Genomic DNA, 23,276 nt, shown 5'->3' on the forward strand with positions numbered 1-23,276 from the left:
GGAAGTTTAGTAGACCTATTATTCGCTTTCAATCTGTCATATTGTCTTCATGTGCGATCCAGCAGCGAACGGTGAATTGTGGGAATCTCGATAATACTTCATTTGCAAATCTCGATGGGCGCAGGGTATAATGGACCACTGACGGATTTCACTCTTCTAATTCTTTCAGTAGAATTTTTTCGGAAAATAAATTTATTTGATTGGTGTTTTACGCCGTATTCAAGAATATCTCACTTATACGACGGCGGTCAGCATTATGAGTAAGAAAAGAAGGCAGCACCTGGGATAAACCCACGACAATCCGCAGATTACTGCAAGACTTCCCACGCACGTCTGAAAATATAGGCCAAAAGATTTAGTTAGGTGTCAAGTGCAACTCATTTTTGTATTTAGCTGAAGTAACTCCAAAATCTGAACTTTCTTTGGCAAAATATCCGATTAACTGATTCTTCAACTGCTGCTGAGATAGTTCAGAATATCAAAATATTGTTTAGGTATGCATTAATTTGCCCTCGAGTTTCAGCTTTCAGACTCCATAAAAGATCAACTCTATTGTCATCGTTATAAAAAATTATTACATATTTTATATATATATATATATATATATATATATATATATATATATATATATATATATATATATATATATATATATATATATATATATGTATATATATATATATATATATATATATATATATATATAATTTATTGTATTATAAGTTTCCATGGGGGTGTGAGTTTCAATTAAGGTTTTTTTTGTCGTTCAAACCAATTCTAAAAGAAAGTTAATTAAGGAGACTTGGTTTGGACAGTTGACTTGGTCCTTTAGTCACATATTTATCTGGTCTTAAACCTTGACATATTAGTCAATCGTTTTTTCCATTTTGTCGTGTATCTGTTTTTATTCTTATATTTCTCCTTCGTGGGTTCTCTTCGATTTCCTGAGATTCTTCTGGAGGAGCCTGGTGATAAAGCCAACACGAAAAAACAATACCTAAATGGTTCTGGTGATTCACCGTTACACATCGTGGTGAAATCTGGCATGGCGGACACGCCTGCTGGAGTGTCAGCCATCACTCTACTCCTGGATCACGGTGTAGGACTGCACATCCCAGACAGATATGGGAAACTGCCTATTGAATATCTGAACCCCACCGATGAGGTGTACGATTTGTTTCTGAAGAAACAGCCACAGGCAGGTATGTTTCTGACCTAAAATGTCCACCTTGGTTGACGGCTGTTACAGATGTCTGTTTTGACGCATGTAAATAAAACTTTTCGATTGTAATTTCGATCTGTGATGAGCAGGGCGAAAGTGTTGTTGCGACCAATGAGAGTGTCCCTCAAAGAGTATCATTAGCATCGAATTAGTATGATCACGTGATTAAAGATATATGCACAAAGATACGCGAAGAGATCTCAGCATCGGAGAGGGAATTAATTTACTTATTTCATGATCATGACAATTAACTGATGGCATGGTCATTGGAGTTAAATAATCTCGTGGTCATCTCAAGTAGCTGATCTCATGGTCATGACAGCTGATCGCCTAGTGATGACAGTTAGCCAATCTCATAGTTATGACAAGTAAATGATGCCATTGTCATGCCAATTACTTAACCTCATGGTCATGAACCGTCCACAGAGCTCGCAGGGTTTTTCTTGTCGCCTAACATGAGGTTCGTTGAGTATCATTTGCTGTTTACCAAAAGCCTGGGAAAATCTATATGCCATCATACCGCAGTCATTAAAAAAGGGTCAGTGGTTTACTCGGGTTTCCTGTACCCATCACACTGACTGCTCTGGTATAACTGAAGTATAGTTATACTCTAATCAAATGAATTAAATGAATACATTCATAAATGTTTGATCGACTTTATACGTCGTAGTGTTATTTTTCATAAAACGTAAACATGTTTTTTTCATATTTACCCATTTTTTTGACGTAGCACATTAGCTTTATCTTAAGTTGTGACAAAATAAAATGGCTTACTTTTGGGTAGTCGGTTTCATTTGTATTTCAGACAAATCGCTAAATACCAGGCAAAGTGTTTGTGACTTATGTAGGTCTCGTCTGTGTTTGGCTAAAGAACTTCATCGGAAAGGTCGTTTCTCCATGGTCATGGAAGCTCTATGCAAAATAGTATCCGAGACGTCCCATAAGTCTAAAACACACAGCAGCCTGCGTAAGGAGGCAGAAGAAAGTCTGAGTGTTGTTCTGGAGAAGCTGACCCCGTCGGGTATGGAAGTAGACAATGTTAGCCGATTGACCAGTACAGTCGAGTCCAATTACTCACAATTACATTATATATACCCAGAATTATATATCTATTTTATATATCCTGCCACCCACGTCAAGCAAAAAAGTCAGTCCCTTTTACTCTTGCGAGACGAATTTGCATAATCGTACCTAACAAATAACTTCAAAATATCAGATTATCTGAATTAAAAACTTTTCTATTAATGAGGTATTATCCAAAAGAAGTAGTAGACATCGGAATTGACGAAGCAAACAAAATTGATATTTCAGTTTTACGGACCAGCAAACTGACTTTTAACACCGATACGCTTTCATTTGTAAGCGCTCATAACCCTAACAATGCCAACTTCTTTCCTATTATCCACAACAACCGACCACTACTAGAACTAAATGATCGTCTCACAAAAACTTTTCATCAAACCAAAATTATAAACGGTTAAAGACGGGTTCCTAATCTTAACTTCTAACAAAGGCTCGGTTTACTACGAACTTAATAGAAGCCAGTTATACAAATTCCAAGTGTGGATACCCGGGATGCGAATGATGTGAACATTTAATAACAAGCAGTCATTTTTTGTTTCATGTTACCAATTTTAACTTCCGTATGAAAGCTAATATAAACCGTACTTCCCCAAATCTACTGTATGTCTTAACCTGCTCTAATTGCAACAAATTCTACATTGGCGAAACCGGTGATTCATTAAGGAATCAAGTTAGGGTACATTGGCAACAAATTAACACGCCAAGATTACAGATTTTACCTGTCACCAAGTATATCCCATCATGTACCCGTAACCTACACAGTGGGCTCAAGTTCCACATAATGCCATTCTTTAAATTATCGGTGAATAACGCTCAAACCAGAGGAATCAAAGAACAGTACTTCATTCATAAAATTAAATCTGAACTTAACAGAGAAAACACATCGGGAGATAACGTATCCGAATGAATAATCACCTTTGCAAGTTCAAAATTTATTATATTATATGTAATTTGTAACTCGGACTGATCACCATATATATATATATATATATATATATATATATATATATATATATATATATATATATATATATATATATATATATATATATATATATATATATATATATATATACTGTTTTATAAAGGAAAATTTCTTGACTATGGTGTTGATCACTCATCAATCTATGTACCAGTCATAATCGAATGAATGCTAGCAACACTTATATTTGCCTACCTTCGTATGGTTATTTATTTATTTGATTGGAGTATTACACCGCACTTAAGAATTTTTCACTTATTCGCCGACGGCCACATTATGATGAGAAGAAACCAGGCAGAGCCCGGGGGAAAATCAGGACCATTCGCAGGTTGTTGGGAGAACTTCCCAAGACAACATGAGATGGACCTGAAATAACGGCGACAGCATTGGTGGGAGGCTTCTGCGTGATGGCGCTGCGCTAACATGCTAAAGACCTGGTCACGTATTCCCCTCTACTTTCGTTGCTGTCGCCCTCGCTTGCTTCACATTTGCTCACCTTATTTAAATACCAGCTGTGTACAATTGTGCTTGTTTCGGCCAAATATACCCAAATTGGAACGATTCAGTTCCAACCGGTCTGTCACTAAGCACAGAATCGTAGTCAGTCCGAAGTGATCTGGACGTATCATGCGATGCTCACTAAATAAAAGTTTTTTTCAATTTGGTTATGATGTGTATTCTGACTTCTTGAATTTCTTCAAAATTTTAAAAAAATTACAGCTGAAATAAGTTTCAAATTGGCGACACAGTATTACATTGTACTCAGAATAACTTTTTGGGATAATACTAAGATTTGGCTTAAAGATTTACCTTATCATTTTTTTCACTGATACATCTCCTCGCTGTTCCCTGCAGATATCTCATACTGTATGACCCAACTATCGGGTAATGTAGTTCAGAGGTTGGTTTATAAGATGGCTGAGAGGGACCAGTGGCAAATCGTGGCTGATCTCATCAGGGCATGGAGGCAGGCAAATCCAGGAAGTAAAACCATGGCCGAGAAACTTCACATTAATAACGTGATTAGTTCTAACAGTTTGTTCACGAGGTCAGGAATGAAATCTGAGGTAAGTTTATGTCAAACAAAACAAATGCAATAGTTACGAAAATATGCAAAGTGATCGATGTGGTCAAACAGACCCGTTTCTTTTATCTAACCTCTAAGCACTTTGCGCCAAGTTAGGCTGCAACCGGTATTATTTTCTAAGTCTTTGGCCCGATTCGGGTTTGATCCCAAGGTTCGTATTTATAAAACGACTCTAGGATTAAGTCATACATTTCAGCCAATTACAAAGTTAAACTCAGAAGAGGGAAAGATAAACTTCCTAAAGCAAAACATTTTAATTTTAGCCATGTTTGAATGTTTCACTTAAGTCTTAAGATGCTCGATAAAGTTGCTCTTAGGGCTCATCTTTATCAAACAACTTAAGAATTAAGTCATAATTTGCAAGTGCTTTAAACAGTCAAAATCAGAACAGGCAAGAACTCGTATTGTGGTTGGTACATATGCATTGTTTTTTTATCACTGTACAAGTTAATAACTTTCTGGAGCGAAATCTTTAACCTGTAGACTCGAAGACGAGCTAGAACAAATATCCAAATCGCAGAAGAACACATTTTTTTTATGAGCAGACATGCACCGATAATTGTGACGTAATAAAGGAGGGACTAAAGAGTTCATAGCTTAGAACCGTACTGTTAGAGGTGGGAGAAGGCTTTACGAGTTGCCCGTCGCAGCGGTGTTTAAATTTTTCACTTAAGTCTTAAGACGTTGATAAATATGAATCCGGGTGTACTGACATCAAGACGTACACTCTAACCAATACGCCACCTAAGCGGTTCAACTACTTATAGAGTTACTTATCAAATTATTATTATAATAAAATTGGAAACAAAGAAAATGCTTTACACTTTACACTTAAATTTAAACTGCTTTGCCCCTTTGGTTCTTATACAAGGTCATTCAGGTACTGCTTGACAATGGAGCCCGCCTGAGGCCATCACGCAAGGGAGCTGACGAGCCAGTCAGTGTGGCCGTTGAGAGGAAAGAATTTCGGGTCATTTCCGTTTTGCTTGATCATAGCTTAAGCCCGAAAAACATCCAACGGAGCACAGGGGACCCTCCACTACATGTGGCTCTGAAGGTGGCTTTGGACTGGGATAAAGGTACAGTGGAGCAACTTGCTGTATTTGACTCAATTGTTTGAAATCAAAGACAAAGTGCAGTCTAAATGATCGAAAAAAAGCTACACATGGCAGATCAAAACTTGGCCCCTACGCCATGCTCAACGACGTGCAATGTTCGGAGAAAAGCTACACATGGCAGACCAACACTTGACTTCTACACTTATACTGAACAGCATGCAAATTTGCTAATTGTTAAGTCCTTGTCCGAGAATATAGGAATTGATGTGAAATAGCTCGCTTAATAGGCATACGTCATAACTACCCAGCCATCACTGCAAAGAAAGCTGTTCTCATAACCACTGATTGTTTGATCTTATCCCGAGCCAACAGGCTAAAAAACCCACTTGATTGATAACAGTAGTATATAGAACATGTATATAACGATAGGTATTCACAGATAAAAGTGCAAAATGAACATGAAAGTTAAACGATAATATGGCAAAGGTGCGACAATGATATGGGGATAGTTATACTTCCCATATACTCCCTAAAGGACGTACGGCATAGAGAGTAAATTCAGAGCAGCGACGTTAATGTGACAGTTGGCCAATTTTCAAACGTTACCGGTGAAATACGACCTCCTATCAATTTAACTCAGTTACGGTTTCATTCTAACCGTTCATGTAAATGTATTAATAGTAGCAAATTACACGCCCTCTAGCACCATGACTTAAGGAGAATGTGGTAAAATAAAGAAGTGATGTTAATTGCAATTTATTAGACGTCACTGTCCTTTAGGTGACATGTCAAAGAAATCAACTGGGAAATGAAATTAGGTGACCGAAAACTGTTTAGAAAGATTCGGGTGAAGTTACATTCTAAACGATTACTGTCACAAAAAAGCATGTATCGAGTGAATCTTACCATTATTTAGATTTCTTACCCCAAGAAAACAGAATATTTCCGAACTCTAAACCTATCTGATGCAGAAAGGAGAGTTGCAACTTGTCATAAGGCACGAACAGATTTGATGAAGCAAACATTTCCGCTTCCAATCATCTTGCATTACACTTAGACGTAATAATGTAAAAATTAAACAAAACACAGAACCAAACTAAGGCAGTGACGATAGAGTAATGCCTGGCAAATGGCCACACGAGCTACTGGATGTCTATGAAACAAAGTAAAAGGTTTCAGCACAGAGAACTCAGCCGGTGCAGTGACGGCAGTGTGATGGTTGGCCAATGGTCACAGACACAGCTATGAAACAAAGTAAAAGGCTTCAGCACAGAGCTAATCTGGTGCCGTGACGACAGTGTGATGGTTGGCCAACAGTCACAGACACAGCTATGAAACAAAGCCCACAGGTCTCACATTACTCCATTATCTAGAAAAACGTCAGAGAAGATATTAAAGTGGCGTTTTCTAATTTTGCTACATGTAGCTATTTAGATTCAAATTTGTTTATCTGAGTTTGTTTAAGATACTCTGAATAATTTTGACCAAGGATGTTATCACTCCACGGATATTGTAAAATCAATCGACTGACTGTCCGCAATGTCCAAAAAAAACTATTATTACTGTTATCATAAAAAGTGATTATTGGTGTATTGACAACTATTGTCCTTTAACTTACCTTCCTGTTCTATTTGCTCGATCGCCTCCCTCAAATGTTTCACTTTCATGTCCTCAGGTTACTTTGAACTATTCGAGAAGCTTCTGGAGCTGTTTGTTCAGGGTGGTCCGGCGTACAGCTACCTCAGTCCGTCAATTGCAGATAAACATGGCAACACGTTGTTAGATGTGATAGGAAAGTACGGAACCAGCTGCCACACAGAACGGGCTGTCGATCTCCTGAGGCGCTGGACGCAAACCAGGGGTGACGATCAACCAACGATGTCGCCTGTGCAAGGGGACAGATTAACCATGGGCATCAAAACAGCTCAAGGCAAGGTCGTAAAAGCAAGGCAGTCAGCTGCAGACAAACCAAACGCCAGTTCATCGTCAAAAACTGTTATTATAGACTTTATTAACAGAGAAAGTGAAGATTGGACAAAAGAAGATGAACCACTAGCATTAGAGAAGAAAAGATCATATTTGGATAACAAGGCAAATTCAGGGAATAGCATTGTTTCGCTTCCTGCCCACAAAATTGAAAAAGGCAATGCAGAAATGGTCGACAACGAAACGAATAAACCACTAAACTTGGAGACAGATTTTGAACTTGACACCAGAGTATTTGATCACTTGGCATGGGAAGTGGAATGCCCGGATGACGTTTGGAGAACTTTTCAAGACAGAAAATGGCCCTATGGGTTGAAAAAGAAAGCTATTGATGCAATTCAGCGCTTGGGTGAAGGTGAATGGACTGACTCCTTATCTAAACGCGTCCAGTATGTATCTGCAGATCTCAAACTTTTCGAGGCTAAGATATCCAAAGGCGCCCGCATTCTTTGGGAGTTGGCAATTTCTTTTTCGCCCAGGCTTTCACACGAGCAAAAGCCCTATTATTTAGAGATTATTCGAGTGTGGGATATTGTCCTGGATCACGACAAGCTCTCCCATCGGATCCGGCGAGTGGAAAAGTCCCATAGAAAGGGACAAACGTACCTCCGCTCGCCGAAACTTGTGAGGGTACCAACGTCGCGACCGTCTAAGACAGACAATACTAGGTATCGTCTTCCGCAAAGGTTCACGGAAGCGCCAGAGGAAGAATGCGCAGAAGTGGTCCTTTCACCTGCAGCCAATCCGAACGACAACGAGTACAATGTACTGAAATTCTACCACTTCTCATCAGATGTTGTCCGCCGAATCCTACAGCAAACGAATGAAAACATTGACTTTCCGTTTAAAGTAACAGCTGTTGAACAAAATATTATCAGTGTCCGTCCGGAATCAGCCCTTCTCTTGGCAGGACGCAGCGGGACAGGGAAAACAACATGTTGTTTGTACCGTCTTTGGCATAGCTACAAAGCATACTGGAGCCAGGCACTTTGCGAAGAACCCCTTATTCCGCGGGGGAATCCAGCGGAAGCTTCAGGTATGACAAATTTTCCTCCCATTTTTGAATACCGGGTAAATTATTTTGGCTCTGTACACAATGCTGTTTATTACATCAACGTGATGCTCTTATGCACACTTGAATTCCAACCCGACAGAGAAACATATATTTGCATTTGACCAGGGAATTATTTACTGAATTTTTAAAATTTGAATTAAATGCCGTGCCTTGAATTTCGACCGATTGCATCCTGGAAAACTATTCTTCCCGACACGTTACCTAGTGGATTAACTATTTGCGCATTGTTCCTTTGGAATGCCATTTACAGTTCACGTGTGGGTTGCGGGTGTCAGATTTGACGCTTAGGTTGTTACATTTGACTGAAGCGTGGGAGAGTAAAACAGATGACGGCGTAACCTAACGAAATTATTTTTAGAAGAGTGTAACTAAGCCAGTACAGTCATGGAACGATACCAATAAGTATAAACGCTGTATTATATAGATAATGCATGCCGAAGAAGGTCTGCGGGAAGTCAGGAATTGTCAGCTCGAGGGAAATTATGTTTAACCAGTCCGGTGACACATCTTGATATCCCATGTCTCATCATACATTTTATGTTTTATTATATCGTGCAAAATATGTGCGTCTTTATTGGTACTATAAATCGCATGATGTGCACACCGTTAGCGTGGCTAGCCATTGTCCGGGTAATTACTAAACAAAGAAGCTAACGTCAAAAGATTGCACTAAACAGGGTAACTGCACTGAAACAATCGCACGTAGTCGTGGAACGCTGTCATTGGCTGTTGCCTCGTATACGTGGGTTATTTTTTCGTGACCGCATGGCTGCTTTGTTTTAGTGTAATACCCTTGTACATCATATTTCGATTCTAATGTCCCATTATCTCATTGCTTATTTAAGGTTGCGGCTCTTCTTTGAAGCCAGCGGTTAACTACAGGGTCGACTTGAAGAATAATGCTTCTAGCAGCGGACTCGCCAAACAAGCGTCACATCATGAAACTCTAGGCCATCTTCAGCAGCTCTTTGTCACAAAGAATGGAATATTGCTCTCAGAAGTCCACAAGAAGTTCAATGAACTGAGGAACGGTTGTGATCTAAACAGTCTTTATAGCAGACCAGACAGTCTTCTGTCGAATAAACTGCAGGATATACCCAGTCACAAGTACCCACTCTTCGTAACGTCACGCAAACTCCTTTTGATGTTAGATGCCTCTTTGCCTGGGGAGACCTTCTTTGAGAGATCAGAGAATGGTACCTCAGCGGCAGACGACATGTGTCTGTCCGGTGCTGAGAGCTCATCACCATGTCTTTTGGAAGCCCGTCTTTCTGGTAACGCAACGTCTTTGGGAAAAATCAGTAAGCGACTGGTCACTTACGACGTGTTTGTAGTAGAACTTTGGCCGAAGATCAGGGCAAAGTCAAAATTCCAACCATCTTTGGTATGGACAGAAATTTTCACGTTTATCAAGGGATCATTCCAGTCCCTTCTCAGCCAGAAAGGTTATTTAACATCAGCACAATACCAAGAAGTAGGCAGAAAATGTGCCCCAAGCTTTACAGGTAATCGAGGTGACATTTACAAAATATTTACAAATTACGAGACAGAAAGGAAGCGAAACGGATTGTTCGACGAGTGCGATCTCATACTTAACCTTCACAGGAGGCTAGATAAGAATGTGCTTGGTTGGAAAGTCGATGAGATGTACGTTGATGAAACGCAGGATTTCACTCAAGCAGAACTGAGCCTTCTTATTAGGCTTTGTGAGAGTCCTAACAATATGTTTCTGTCAGGTGACACAGCCCAGGCCATCATGCGAGGGATATCCTTCCGCTTCGCTGACCTCAAATCACTTTTCTACCACACCCACGACGCCTTGCCTTCAAGTCGCGTGACAATTCCGAAACAAGTGTTCCAGTTGACAGACAACTATCGCTCCCACCAAGGAATCCTTTCTCTCGCTAGCAGCATTGTTGATCTCATGGTCGACTTCTTCCCTGAATCAGTTGATCTTTTGGACAGAGACCAGGGTGTGTTTCCTGGTCCTTCACCGATTCTTCTGGAATTTTGCAGCTCCAAAGATCTGGCGGTTTTACTAAAGGATAGCCAGCGATTGACATCAGCCATAGAGTTTGGAGCACACCAAGCAATCGTGGTTGTCAATGAAGCAGCACGTTCGAGCATTCCAGAAGAGCTGCGGGCTGGCTTGGTTCTGACCATTGAAGAGTCCAAGGGTCTGGAATTTGACGACATTCTCCTCTACAACTTTTTCAAAGATTCTGACGTGAGTACTGGTCTATATAATTGTTCTACATCTCTGCAGAATATCTGTGTCAGAAACTGTTTTACCATGACTAAACTCTTTTGGAGACCTCATGGAAGCATGTTATTGTGTAGAAACGCAACAACCCTTTGCAAATCACAATGCCATTTTCAAGATCTGACGAACGTAGGTTTTGTGCTTAAAGCCAGCATGTTGAATGCAATGCCTAATTTGCCTGCGGAATTTTCGGATACTCGACAGTGCACTTCTTCTAGTCTTTAAAAAATTCCAATTATGAAATCAACCAGATCAAGGGTTGCAGAGAAACCTATAAGATAGACAGACACTGGTTCCTATATTCATCATTAAATGGACACTTATACCGTAACATGCCACGAGCTGGCATAGCTCTGACCAGTGAAGAGGCCAAGGGTCTGTAATTTGGCGACATTCTCCTCTTCAAGTTTTCTAAAGATTCTGACATGAGTACTGTTCTGACTAATTGTTTTACGTCTATGGAGAATATATCTGATTAGATCAACGGTTGCAAAGAAAACTATGATGGACAGACAGACACTGGTTCCTACAGTTACAGCTATGTGGACACTTATATCGTACCACCTGACACGCCGTACATGTTTGCATGACGTACATCACGTCATGACAATAAAGTGCAATATCATTTTATCAAGAGTAATCGACATATTGAAGTAGAAATATAATTTCTTCTTTGCCTACTTTCTTTTAATACCAGGCTAACGATGAATGGAGAATTGTCACATCGTATCTGCACCGATTGGCGACTGCTAGAGACGAACCCCAGGCCGCTGGGCCCAGTACACCTGCACCGGTAGAGATCGATCAAGGTATCGTTTTAAAGAATGGTATTTTTTCATATTTATTTCCAACCCTGTTTTCACAGTTCGATCAAATAGAACAATATGTAGAGTTTAACATAACGCTTTGCTGACGAAATAGAAATAAATTATAATTGTTCTATTTTCATACGACCATCTAATCGCGGTAAGACGAATGTAATATAGGAGGGTCATGTTTTACAGTATATGTCAAATGGTGAAATTTTACTATAATCCACGGTAGTCTGTAGATACCAGATCTTTTTCATTCGTCCCATTTTAGCTTCCATACTTTAGATCTGCATGCTTGTATTTACTAACTTGTAACACGGAAACAAACATAGCTTTTCCATGCTTTAGGTCTGCATGCTTTCATTCACTGACCATGTAATTTCGGAAACAGTCAAAGCTTTTCTTTAATCCATGAGTAATTATTACGCTATACCAATTGAATAAACTGCTCAAAGAATCTTTACGAAGAGCTCAAATCGGTTCATTTTGCCCAATCGAAAAACAGGATGACTAAAGCTTAATATATCGAAAAGACCGATGACTTCAGATATTGAAAGTCTTGAGTAAGAACGGACAAAGCAGCCTTCAAATCATTTCACAAGTAAACAAACAGAGCAGGGGTAAAAAAAATAGCCATTACATCTTGGTTAACAATGGGCAGAGTATACAAAAAGTTGATTATTTTTTAAAATCAGTCAACATCAAAACCATCAATATCGCGTATGGCCACGCTTTGCTTCAATAAACGGGAAAACTCTCCGACGCAGAGAAAAAGAAAGTCGTCTTATGAGATGACGCGGGATTCGTTGCCATTTATCTTTGAGAGCGAACGTCAGTTCTGGTCTGTTGGCTGCAAGGTGTGGCCGCTATCTTAATCGGCGTCCAGGAAGTTCTGCACAGCTCGAGCTGTATGGGGCCTGGCGTTGGCATGCTGGACACCACGGGGCTGCTGTTGAAGGCATGGCAGGACAACAGGACGTAAAATGTCTTCCACGTAACGTTGAGCCGTTAGGTTCCAGTAGATAATGACCAGTGGTGTCCGTTCCTCTCCACAAATCCCACCCCACACTATCACACTGCCGCCACCAAACGGTACCACCTCCTGGATGCATGATGCAGCCGTTCGTTCGCCTCTTCGGCGGTAAACTCCTTGTGTGTCATCGGCTCGGAACAGACCGAAGCGGTTTTCATCCGTGAAAACATCATGTTGCCAATCACGTCGCTGCCAACGGTGTACAATTCAAGCCATCGCAGTCTCTGGCGACAATGTTCGGCTGTCAAGAACTGCCCACTGAATGGTCGATAGGCCCTAATTCCGTGAGCCATGAGTCTCCTGGACACGGTCTACTGACTGAACCAGTGACCTAAGGCACTGATTGACGATGACGGCACTGTCAGGAAGCGGTTCCTCAGGTGTAAGGTGCGCAGCTACCCGTCTTCTCTGGGCGTAGTTACACTAGGCCTGCCTGTTCTTGGCCTCTCCCATGTCTGCCTTGTCTGTCTGTAACTTTGCATCAAGTCTGACACAGTTACACGAGAGCAGTCGAAGGTCCTTGCAATGTGGGCTTGGGTGTTTCCCATGGATACCACACCCAGGGCCTTTGCGTTGTTGTGAAGTCAATCGAGTCATTACTTTGGTGGTTTTTAGTTAGTGTGGAAACCAGCCGTTATAACGTTTTTATACACCTATTACATGTGAAGTTGCGGCCATCTATGGGTTACGTGATTTTTCAACTTTCTTCGTTGTCTCAAAACAAATTCGTGTGGATGTATATGACGCTTGTGGCACATGGGAATATGCTTCGTACAATGTTTTCCTACAATAATTTGGTATTTATTTCCTAAGAAGTCTGGTTAAAGTTAACTCACGGAGTCGTAAAGCTTCTTTTGGCCGTCAGTTTATTTGAATAAAATATTAGTATATAACAATTAACACGAGCATTACTAGAGCATACAAAACCAAAAATCGACAAGCAGCATTCAAATCAATATACTAAATAATAATAATAATATGTTTTTACCGTTGGTTTTCAGAAGCAATACAGACGTCAGCTTGCCGACCACTGGCATTTAACCCTATGAAGCACAGGGTTCTGTGCTCGGAGTTCAAGCGGCTGTACACAGCGATAACCCGGGCTCGTGTCAATCTGTGGATTTACGATGAAGACGAGAAAAGCCGTGCATCGGTTTTCGATTACTTCAAAGCGAGATGCTTGGTGCGAACGATTACTTCAGCCGAAGGTATACTCCTCAAATTTCAAATTCAGCTATGTATACATGGAATGTGCAAGTTACATTTGTTTTTAGAAAGAAAAGGTTGACATGGCCCTTTTTTCTGCCAAAAAAATTTAATTTTTCACCTAACCAACATTTGTAATTACTCACAAAAAATATTTTCAGATTCTGAACAAGAAACATTCGCACAAATGTCCAGTTCGGCCGACTGGACCTGGAGAGGCGACCAGTTCATGGAGCGCCATTCATATGACATGGCCATCAAATGTTATCAGAAAGCTGGGGATCGAGCTCGAGAACACGTGGCTATGGCACACGCAGCGTCCCGCCGGGCCCGTGGACTACAGGCCAACCCTTCCAAGATGAGAGAAGAATTCCTCACGGCTGCAAAGTTGTACTTGGTGAACTGCGGAATGGTTGTTGAGGCGGCGAAGTGTCTTGTGGATGCCCACGAGACATTGTTAGCGGCACGTCTGTACGGGAAAGTTGGGCGGGTAATCAAATCAATTCGCATGCAATGCTTATGTGGTCTAGCCCTGTGGGGGCCTCCGTGGCTCAGTCGGTTAGCGCGCTAGCGCAGCGTAGTGACCCAGAAGCCTCTCACCAATGCGGTCGCTGTGAGTTCAAGACCAGCTCATGCTGGCTTCCTCTCCGGCCGTACGTGGGAAGGTCTGTCAGCAACCTGCGGATGGTCGTGGGTTTCCGCCGGGCTCTGCCCGGTTTCCACCCACCATAATGCTGGCCGCCGTCGTATAAGTGAAATATTCTTGAGTACGGCGTAAAACACCAATCAAAAAAAAAAAAAAAAAAAATCTAGCCCTGTGTAACCAATGAACCCTGTTACACTTCAAATCACCTCGGGGCCTCCGTTGCTCAGTCGGTTGGCGCGCTAGCGCGGCCTAATGACCAGGAGCCTCTCACCAATGCGGTCGCTGTGAGTTCAAGTCCAGCTCATGCTGGCTTCATCTCCGGTCATACGTGGGAAGGTCTGTCAGTAACCTGCGGATGGTCGTGGGTTTTCCCCGGGCTCTGATCGGTTTCAACCCATCATAATGCTGGCCGCCGTCGTATGAGTGAAATATTTTTGAGTACGGCGTAAAACACCAATCATATCAATAAATAAAATCAAATCACCTCCTTTGAGGTATATTGATTTATTTAAGAATATTTCACATATACCTCGCCGCACAGCATTATGTTGGGGAGAAAACCCGGGGGAAACGCACGACAATCGAGAGGAAGCCAACAATTGCTGGAACTCACAGCGATCAGATTGGTGAAAGGTGATTGTACATTTGCTCCGCTAGGAAACTAACCACTAGGCCTTAGAGTCCCGTTTGATACTATACACCCAGTTCTGCCGACATATCCTTACAAAAATTCCTACCTGCTCAACAAAGGTTTATATTTATTGCTAAATTATCCTCCTTTAGGGCATTTACAATAATCACTTTTGTTAGCTCTGGGCCTGGTGAATATCACCTGAGAAGGTGTCGGTGTTCGGTGATTTTTCGTTAAACTTGGTTTGGTGAATGTATACAAGATGTGAGGTTAATGTTTTAGGTTACCGTAATTATAGTTTGTTATGTTCAATACGTCCGTAAACTATAGAATGTAACTATATGGTGTATCAGTATATGTTATATTAACGCACCACGAATGTCGCAAAAAGAGCACAAAAATATGACAATATGACAAAAAATGAGACTTGACGAAAATGGCACTTTGCTGCCTCGTTCGGTTTGTTCAAACCACGGCATCCTTTCACTGTGAAAACCTAGGGCAAATTTACTAACTCAGCTCATCATTCCTTAAGATGTTCAAATAAGGCATGTACGTATGTACGTACTCTTGAAAGTTCACACCGTACTTAACAATTTAAGTACAACAAAGAGTCATTAGGTGTATGTCCGAAGCCTCCGTGAGCGAGGTGGTTAGCATGCAACCGCGTCGCAATGACCCGCGAGCCTCTCACCAATGCGGTAGTTCTGAATTCAAGTCAAGTTTATGCTGGCTTCTTCTCCGGCCGAACGTGAGAAGATATTGTTAATATTGTTAGTAATATTGTTAGGTACGCGTAAAACACCTATCAAATAAATACATACAATGTGTCTTCTTTGAAAGAACGTGAAATCGAGTACACACGTGTTACTTGCAGATGGAAAAGGCTGGTGAACTGTACAAACTCTGTGATCACCATTATTATGAGAGCTGGCAGTTTGAATCACAAGGGCTGTACAATAAGGCCGTCCAGACTCTGTGTGATATCAACAGCTTTGACATAGCCATTGATGTCGTGGAAAGATACGACAGCAAGGTCAAGGTACGTAAACCCAAGGTCAAAGTATATAAAGTCAACGTCAAGCCATGTAAACCTCATGTTATGGTATGTAACGTATGTGTTATGTAATGTGAGGCCAATGTCAAAGGGACACGATAGCATGGTTGGTAGAGCGTCCGCTACGGGAACGGTAGATCCAGGGTCAATCCTAAGACTATAAATGAGAAAGCTGTAGTCTCCTCGCTTGGGGTTCAGAATTAAAGGAACAGTGCAACGACTGATTGACCCGTATCAGTATAATGGCTCGGGCTGGGCCGCTTACTTGCCTTTGGTTATTCTTCTTAACAAAGCAGCGCTATAAAGAAGAGCGGTGGAAATCTGTACTGCAACAAGGAGGCACATTACACGTACATGCACCCTAAGGTTTCCTTCGTCGTCATGTGAAAAATTGTTAAAGCACGACGTTAAACACCCAGCATTCACTCACACCATGTCAAGGTGTTTAAGTTCAAGGTCAACCTATGTCGCCCCAAGCTCAGGGATTGTAAACTCAAGCTGATGGTGTGTGAGGCCAAGCTCCAGGGGCCTCCCGCGCGGAGAAATCGTTGGCTAAGTTGGTTATAACCAATAAGGCGACATATGATAAAGGCATATGCTGCCATTGTAGTCACCTTAGGCTACGATCACGTTGTGCAAGAGATCTCGGGCGTGTAAGGCCAAGATCCAAGTATGTAAGGCCAAAGTCCACGTAAGATCAATGTATGTCGGCCAACGATATGTACGTTCAATGTCAAGGCATGTAAACGTGAGGTTATGATATTATTAGGGTATCGGCATAATAAGCCAAAATCAATTCCCGATAATGAGACTAGCCTGGGTCAAACAGAGTAACACTCTTAAACACTAAAATGGTTGGTTTAACTATTTAATAAATCAGAAAAGAAAATAATGAATTAAACTACAAATATCAATGCACAGGTTATATATATATATATATATATATATATATATCTATATCTATCTATCTATCTATCTATCTATCTATCTATCTATCTATATATATATATATATATATATATATATATATATATATATATATATATATATATATATATATATATATAAAGGTCACAATAAATGGCGGCAGCCTACTAGTATGTATAAATACTTCTTATCTGAGTTACGCTACAGTCCTTAATTTGACTTTCCTTCGTTGTCCACTCGGCCCTGGAATATTCCAATCCTGCTGGTTGGACGTCCGTTTCCTCTTTACTGGCACAGTGTGTTGATATCTCCCCAAACCACAACAAGGTTGAATCCTCCGACTTGTCTTACGAAGGGAGGTTGATACTCTTCTGATATTGAGAGCACAAAACAAAACAAAACCTCCAGCAAGCATATACGATAGTTACAGTTCACAAATGGTAGAATGTCGGCCAACAATAACTTGTTAGTCCTAGTCCGGCTAATCCAAATTACACCAGCTTTTCCGCTCTAAAGTTACTAACGATTTCCTCTCACTATAGCTGTGATGTATCGTCCGTAACTCCGTGAAAGACACCTCATTGCTCTCCAAATATCACTGTCATATCCCTATCTTACCTCTGTGTATCACTGACCCTTCACTGACTCTCTCACTGACTGACTCTCTCTAAGCCTACAAATCCGCCGCCTTACATATTAATTTAATTCTTTATTTGTTTACTGAGGATATCCCACAACCCATGGGTCACTAGGGGGTCTCCTCAAACTTATATACATGATACATTTATATAATCAAAACTTGATAGTGAAGAATAACATATTTACAATACACATAGGCGTCCAATACTGCACACACTCATATACTTCATTAAGTACCGATTATATAACAGATTTAAGAATGAGTTTCAGTCTTAGCACTTTGTGCCTTAAGAGCAGCTTGTTTGAACTACTTGGTGAGTACGATGGATAAATCTTCGAGTATCTTGAATGAATTTGTGCACAGAACAGAATATGGTTTTATTGTCTTTAAGAGATAGGTCATTTGATCCAAAAAGTAAAATATTTGAGATATGTTTTGAGCAATGCGGAAGGAAAATAGATAAGTGAGCATTTGGAGAAATCGTTTTAGTAAACCTGTCGAACATGTTCTTCCTTTGAGCGGCATATGCGGGACATTCAATAAGAAAATGATGAGAATTTTCACATTTGTAATTACATTTATGACAAGACTGGTCATCTGAAAGGCGATTGGTAAATAAGTCTGCGTGAAGAGCGCTCAGTCCCATCCGCATCCTACAATGCAGTATCGAGGAAAATGTGACAAAAGAATCGTACAGTACGGAAATAGTAATGCTGTCAACAAAACTAGGTTTGAGATAGGATTTAAGCTTTTCTAGAGAGTCGTGACGAAAGTGGAGAGGTATTGAATTCCAATCTTTAATTGTTTGGGGAATAAATGACGACATGTACAACTGGATACGACCTTTGGGAAGACGGATGTTGTGCTTATTTCGTAGATTGCATGTACTGGCAACAGCTTCATTTCCGCATGGTAGTAATTTTTTCAAATAAGGAGGCGATAGCCCATTTATAATTTTATGGAAGAGAAGAATTCTGTGGGATCTACGTCTCACATAAAGCGGTTCCCATCTTAGTTCATTTAATAATTTACTATACGTTGTCCGACGTAGGCCCCCAGAACAGAGAAGAGCAGCTCTTCGCTGAATTATTTCAAGTTTTTGAGACAACACTATACCGCAATTGTCAAACAGGATGTCACCATATTCGATGGTAGATCTTATTTGACTGAAGTATAGAGTTTTCAAACATTTTCGGGTAAGGCATTTCTTACATCGGTTGAGAATACTCAGTTTTTTTGTTACATTTATTAACTAAATTTCTAATGTGTTCGTCCCATTTCCCATTGTGTTGTAAAAAGATCCCAAGGTGTTTGTGGGACTGAACGCTCTTCACCTCCGTGCCATTAAGATACAGTTTGGGATAGGAAGGATTTCCCTTTAATGATACAAGTAAATAAACTGTCTTAAGAGCATTGAATGTGACACACCATTGATTTGCCCACGATGCTAACTTGTTAAGGTCACGGTTCAGTCTAGTTTCTGAGACTGGTAGTTCTTTAATTTCTTCTAACAAGGATGTGTCGTCAGCAAATATATTTATGTCACATTCAATATTAGTATTTATATCATTTATGAAGATAAGAAACAACAAAGGACCAAGTACAGAGCCCTGGGGAACTCCTGAGTATGTAGGATTCGAGCTAGATTCTTTACCGTTGAGGCAAACAGAGATTGATCGATCAGATAAGTAATCATTTATCCACGCCACTAACATTCCTCCAATACCCATCTGCCTCAACTTAAATAGTAAACCTGTGTGCCAAACCTTGTCAAAGGCTTTGCTCACATCCAAGAATACCAAACACATATCATTACCGTTGTCTAAACCTTTATAAATATTATGGACGATTTTAGTTAGTTGACAGATAGTTGAATCACCACTTTTGAATCCTACATTGTGAGGAATAAGAATATTGTTTATCGTAAGATATTGATATAAATGTTTATGGACGACTTTTTCAAATACTTTGCATATCGATGGTTGAAGACATTCTGGTCTGTAGTTAGAAATACAATGTCGATCACCTTTTTTAAATACTGGGCAAACGCGGCACCTTTTCCACGCGGACGGAAAGACGCCGTTTTGTAATGAAGAGTTAAATAGTTTAGTAAGCGAGGGTACTATACTTCCTGCTGCACTCTGCAACATAAAATTACTGATCCCATCCGGACCTGATGCCTTCCTTGTATTTAACGAACTGAGACACTGACCAACTTCCTTTTCAGTTATTTGTATACTGTTTAAACGAGTTGTAGTAACGAAGGAGTCCGGCAAGTTTGGGACAGGAGATGGAAGGTCAGAATGTGATGCAAAGAATGCACAGAGAGCATTGGCCTTATCAATATCACTGGACACATTTTTACCATTTACAAGTAGTGATGGTATTGGAGGTTTTGCTTTAGAACCCAACAGTGATTTCATTGAAGACCAGTAAGTCTTGGTATCTAGATTTGGGTCAGATAGTTTGGTCTTTAGACGTGTAGCATAGCGACGAATTGCCTCTTTTTTGGCTGTGTTGGCCTCCCTTCTGGCTATATAGAAGCGAAATTTATCTTTTTCATTTTTAGATCTTTTATACTTTTTAAAGCATCTATTTCGAATTCTTAACTTATATCACACATCATTGGTCACCCAGGGCTTGTCGCGAGGTCTCACGGTAAATTCTTTATTTGGGATAGCTTCCTTACAGCATGACAGAAAAAGATTTGACCATGCATACACTTTGTCATTTATATCAGTGAAAACGTCACATATATCCCAGGGTGAGACAGACAGTAAGTTACGTAGACGGTCTATATCAGCACATTTAAGGTCCCATACATGTCTTTTGAAAGATTTAGGTTTATCATTGCACAGAACATCCAGTTTACAATAGATCGTGCAGTGGTCAAGATTACCCATGGGACAAGCCACTCCGTAATCTATTACATATCTCATATTGTCAGTGATTATTAGATCTAATAAATAAGCAGTATCTTCCGTATATCTTGTCGGCTCATTCAGTATTTGAAATAAATTTTTTCCAGCCAAAAGGTCGAAAAGTTTCATTTTTAATTCACTCTTATCATGGTATTTATTCCAGTCAGTGCAGCGATCGTTAAAATCACCAAATATTAGTAAAGCATGTGGGTTTTCTGATATAACAGAAGTGAGAGTAGAATCAAAGTTATCAATAAAAAGATCCCGTGATTCCGTTGATTAGTTAGGAGGGCGGTAACATACAGCAACTAATACACTTCTATTGAACAATTCAATTGTAATCCATAGCATTTCATTTCCATTTTCAAGATCTAATCTGCGTGTGATATTCAATGATGACTTACAATAAATGGCAACACCCCCACCATGCCTATCTCCGTCTTTCCTTATAATGTAGTACCCTTCTATATTAACTCTTTCATCTGGTATGGCAGAACTAAGCCAAGTTTCTGTTACACAAATAATATCGTAATCATGTTCTTTTACAAGTACGGTCGAGACTTCGTCTAACTTAGAATATGATGACATTTGATCATCAGACTGAGCCAGAAGGCTCCTAGCATTAAAATGACAACATCTTAAGTTATGCGAGCTTGGTGGTCCCGGATTTTTATGTATATCTCCGCATCGCAGCACTAATGAGATATTGACAATTAAAACGTAATTCAAGTTGTTTAACATACAAAGAATACCTATAATAACACAAAATAGTAAAGAGTCAGTAGCATTACAAATCACTGTTAATCCATTCAGCAAGTTTATAAGTTTGATTAGGTGTACCCTACTTTTACAGCACACAAAGTTATACCAAGTCCCGATTGCCACACGATATTGACTCAGGTAATCCATGACGTAACAACATTTAAGAACGAAACAAGCACATGTTCTAGCCTGGTTACCATCGTACTCACTTTATAACAGCTCGAATTTTTGTTTATTACGCATGTAGTTTTCGGTAAGATCACGTGTAACATAGTTCAGTACATACAAGTAAGAATTTCAAAATAAATCACAAAAAATATGAGGTGTAAAGGTGCGTACATAGTACCTCCTCAGAAGCATCAGTCCCAGACAGAAGCGTATAGGGAGAGGTGGGTTACTGGCACAATAAAGTATCATGAGGAAGTTATTAACAATGAGAGTTTGTTTACAAATATTATCACTAAGGTGAGTATTTTCAACTCATATATTGAGAATTGGGATTTGCCTAAAGGAGACAACTATTAATCAGAAATGAGGGCCAATCTTCCGTATAGTTTTGAATGGTAATTATTTATCTACTTATCGGATAAACAACGATTTGGGCTCACTGGAAGGATACTGAAAATTGGTCAAAGACAATACCAAATAGATTGTACGTTTTGTTAACCGTGACTTTTCACTTTTGGTACCCTGTAGCTTGGTACACAAACATAATGACGTCATTTTCCCGTCCACTTCATATATTTATTGTTCCCTAATATTTGTAGTTTAATTTGGAATTTATCCGGTAATTCAACTGGAATATTTAATGTGTCATGGCTAAATGCATATATACATTTATATATTCTTAACTATCAGATAAATTTTTTAAATTTTTCGGGCTTACTTATGCAGATATATGGATATATGTATATATACATGTACAATATTGTTGATCAAGTCAAGTGTTTTAGAGAGAGACATTGAGCAGCAGTTTGTGTTGGAGTAGCGTACATATTATCTGCTATTACGTAAGTTACGGCAGCAGACCGCACTTTTGTATTAGTAGACACGCATGTACAGTCAGAGTTACTATACAGAAAACACATCGGTCGGCTGTCTTTAATGATTATAGTATGAACACTCCTGTATCCTGCACGGGAAAAGGGATTTGTCCGGGTTGATTAAATGATTAAGTATTATAATCAAAGCTTCGAGGAAGAACAAAGAAAAAACATAAACAAGGTCATTTTGCAGAAGCATCGGTCAGTCGAAAATGACAGGCTACACGATTTACACGATGTTCTGTATTTAGACTACCCGGCAGCGCCTGAAATGAAACGTCACGTGACTAAGTCGCACTAGGAGTGAGTGAGTGCTTGGGGTTTAACGTCGTACTCAACAATTTTTCAGTCATATGACGACGACCGCACCAGGAAATGTACAACTATAAACATACAATGTAATGTTACATGACAATATATAAGATCAAGGTCACTGTATTTAAGGCCAAGATCAAGGTATATCTGAATGGTGTTCCCTATTTATTGTGTCATGGTGAGCACTGCCAAATGCGACTATTTGATTGGTCTCATCCCTCAAAAGAAAACAGCAGTTGTTTTTCCAATATTGTGTGATGCATGTAAATACTCCGTGGTAAAAGTGGTACACTCGGAGGAAGCAGTTTATGTGGTTAAGTACCTTTTCTCTGGTCAGCATAACACATGGCGTTTTAAATCCATAGGCCCGAGAGCATTTCTAGACCTTAAAAACGTCTAATGACATACTGTAAAGAGAGGACATACTATTACTTTTCCCTAAGGCCATAGACACTCAAGTAACGCCAATCGGGGTCAATTTCAAATAAATAATTTTCACCCAGTGGGCCCATCTACACTCTGTCGTC

At 40.0% G+C, this 23,276-nt stretch overlaps 2 protein-coding genes across 2 annotated transcripts in view; both read left to right on the forward strand.

Moving 5' to 3' along the window:
- Positions 1-23,276, forward strand: part of LOC135463965 (TPR and ankyrin repeat-containing protein 1-like) — an 80,213-nt gene that overhangs the window by 2,021 nt on the left and 54,916 nt on the right. Inside the window, exon 3 of the mRNA XM_064741435.1 lies at positions 950-1,202. Coding sequence (XP_064597505.1) covers positions 950-1,202 — 253 coding nt within the window. The remainder of the gene's footprint in view (positions 1-949; positions 1,203-23,276) is intronic.
- LOC135463905 (TPR and ankyrin repeat-containing protein 1-like) lies at positions 4,051-14,056 on the forward strand. Its single transcript, XM_064741369.1, has 7 exons — positions 4,051-4,354; positions 5,255-5,453; positions 7,108-8,454; positions 9,339-10,720; positions 11,454-11,565; positions 13,603-13,784; positions 14,003-14,056. Exons 1-7 carry the CDS (start codon positions 4,157-4,159, stop codon positions 14,054-14,056), a joined length of 3,474 nt encoding a protein of 1,157 aa, XP_064597439.1. The 5' UTR covers positions 4,051-4,156.

This window comes from Liolophura sinensis, chromosome 3, assembly GCF_032854445.1.
Source record: "Liolophura sinensis isolate JHLJ2023 chromosome 3, CUHK_Ljap_v2, whole genome shotgun sequence".
NCBI classification, from domain to species: Eukaryota; Metazoa; Mollusca; class Polyplacophora; order Chitonida; family Chitonidae; genus Liolophura; species Liolophura sinensis.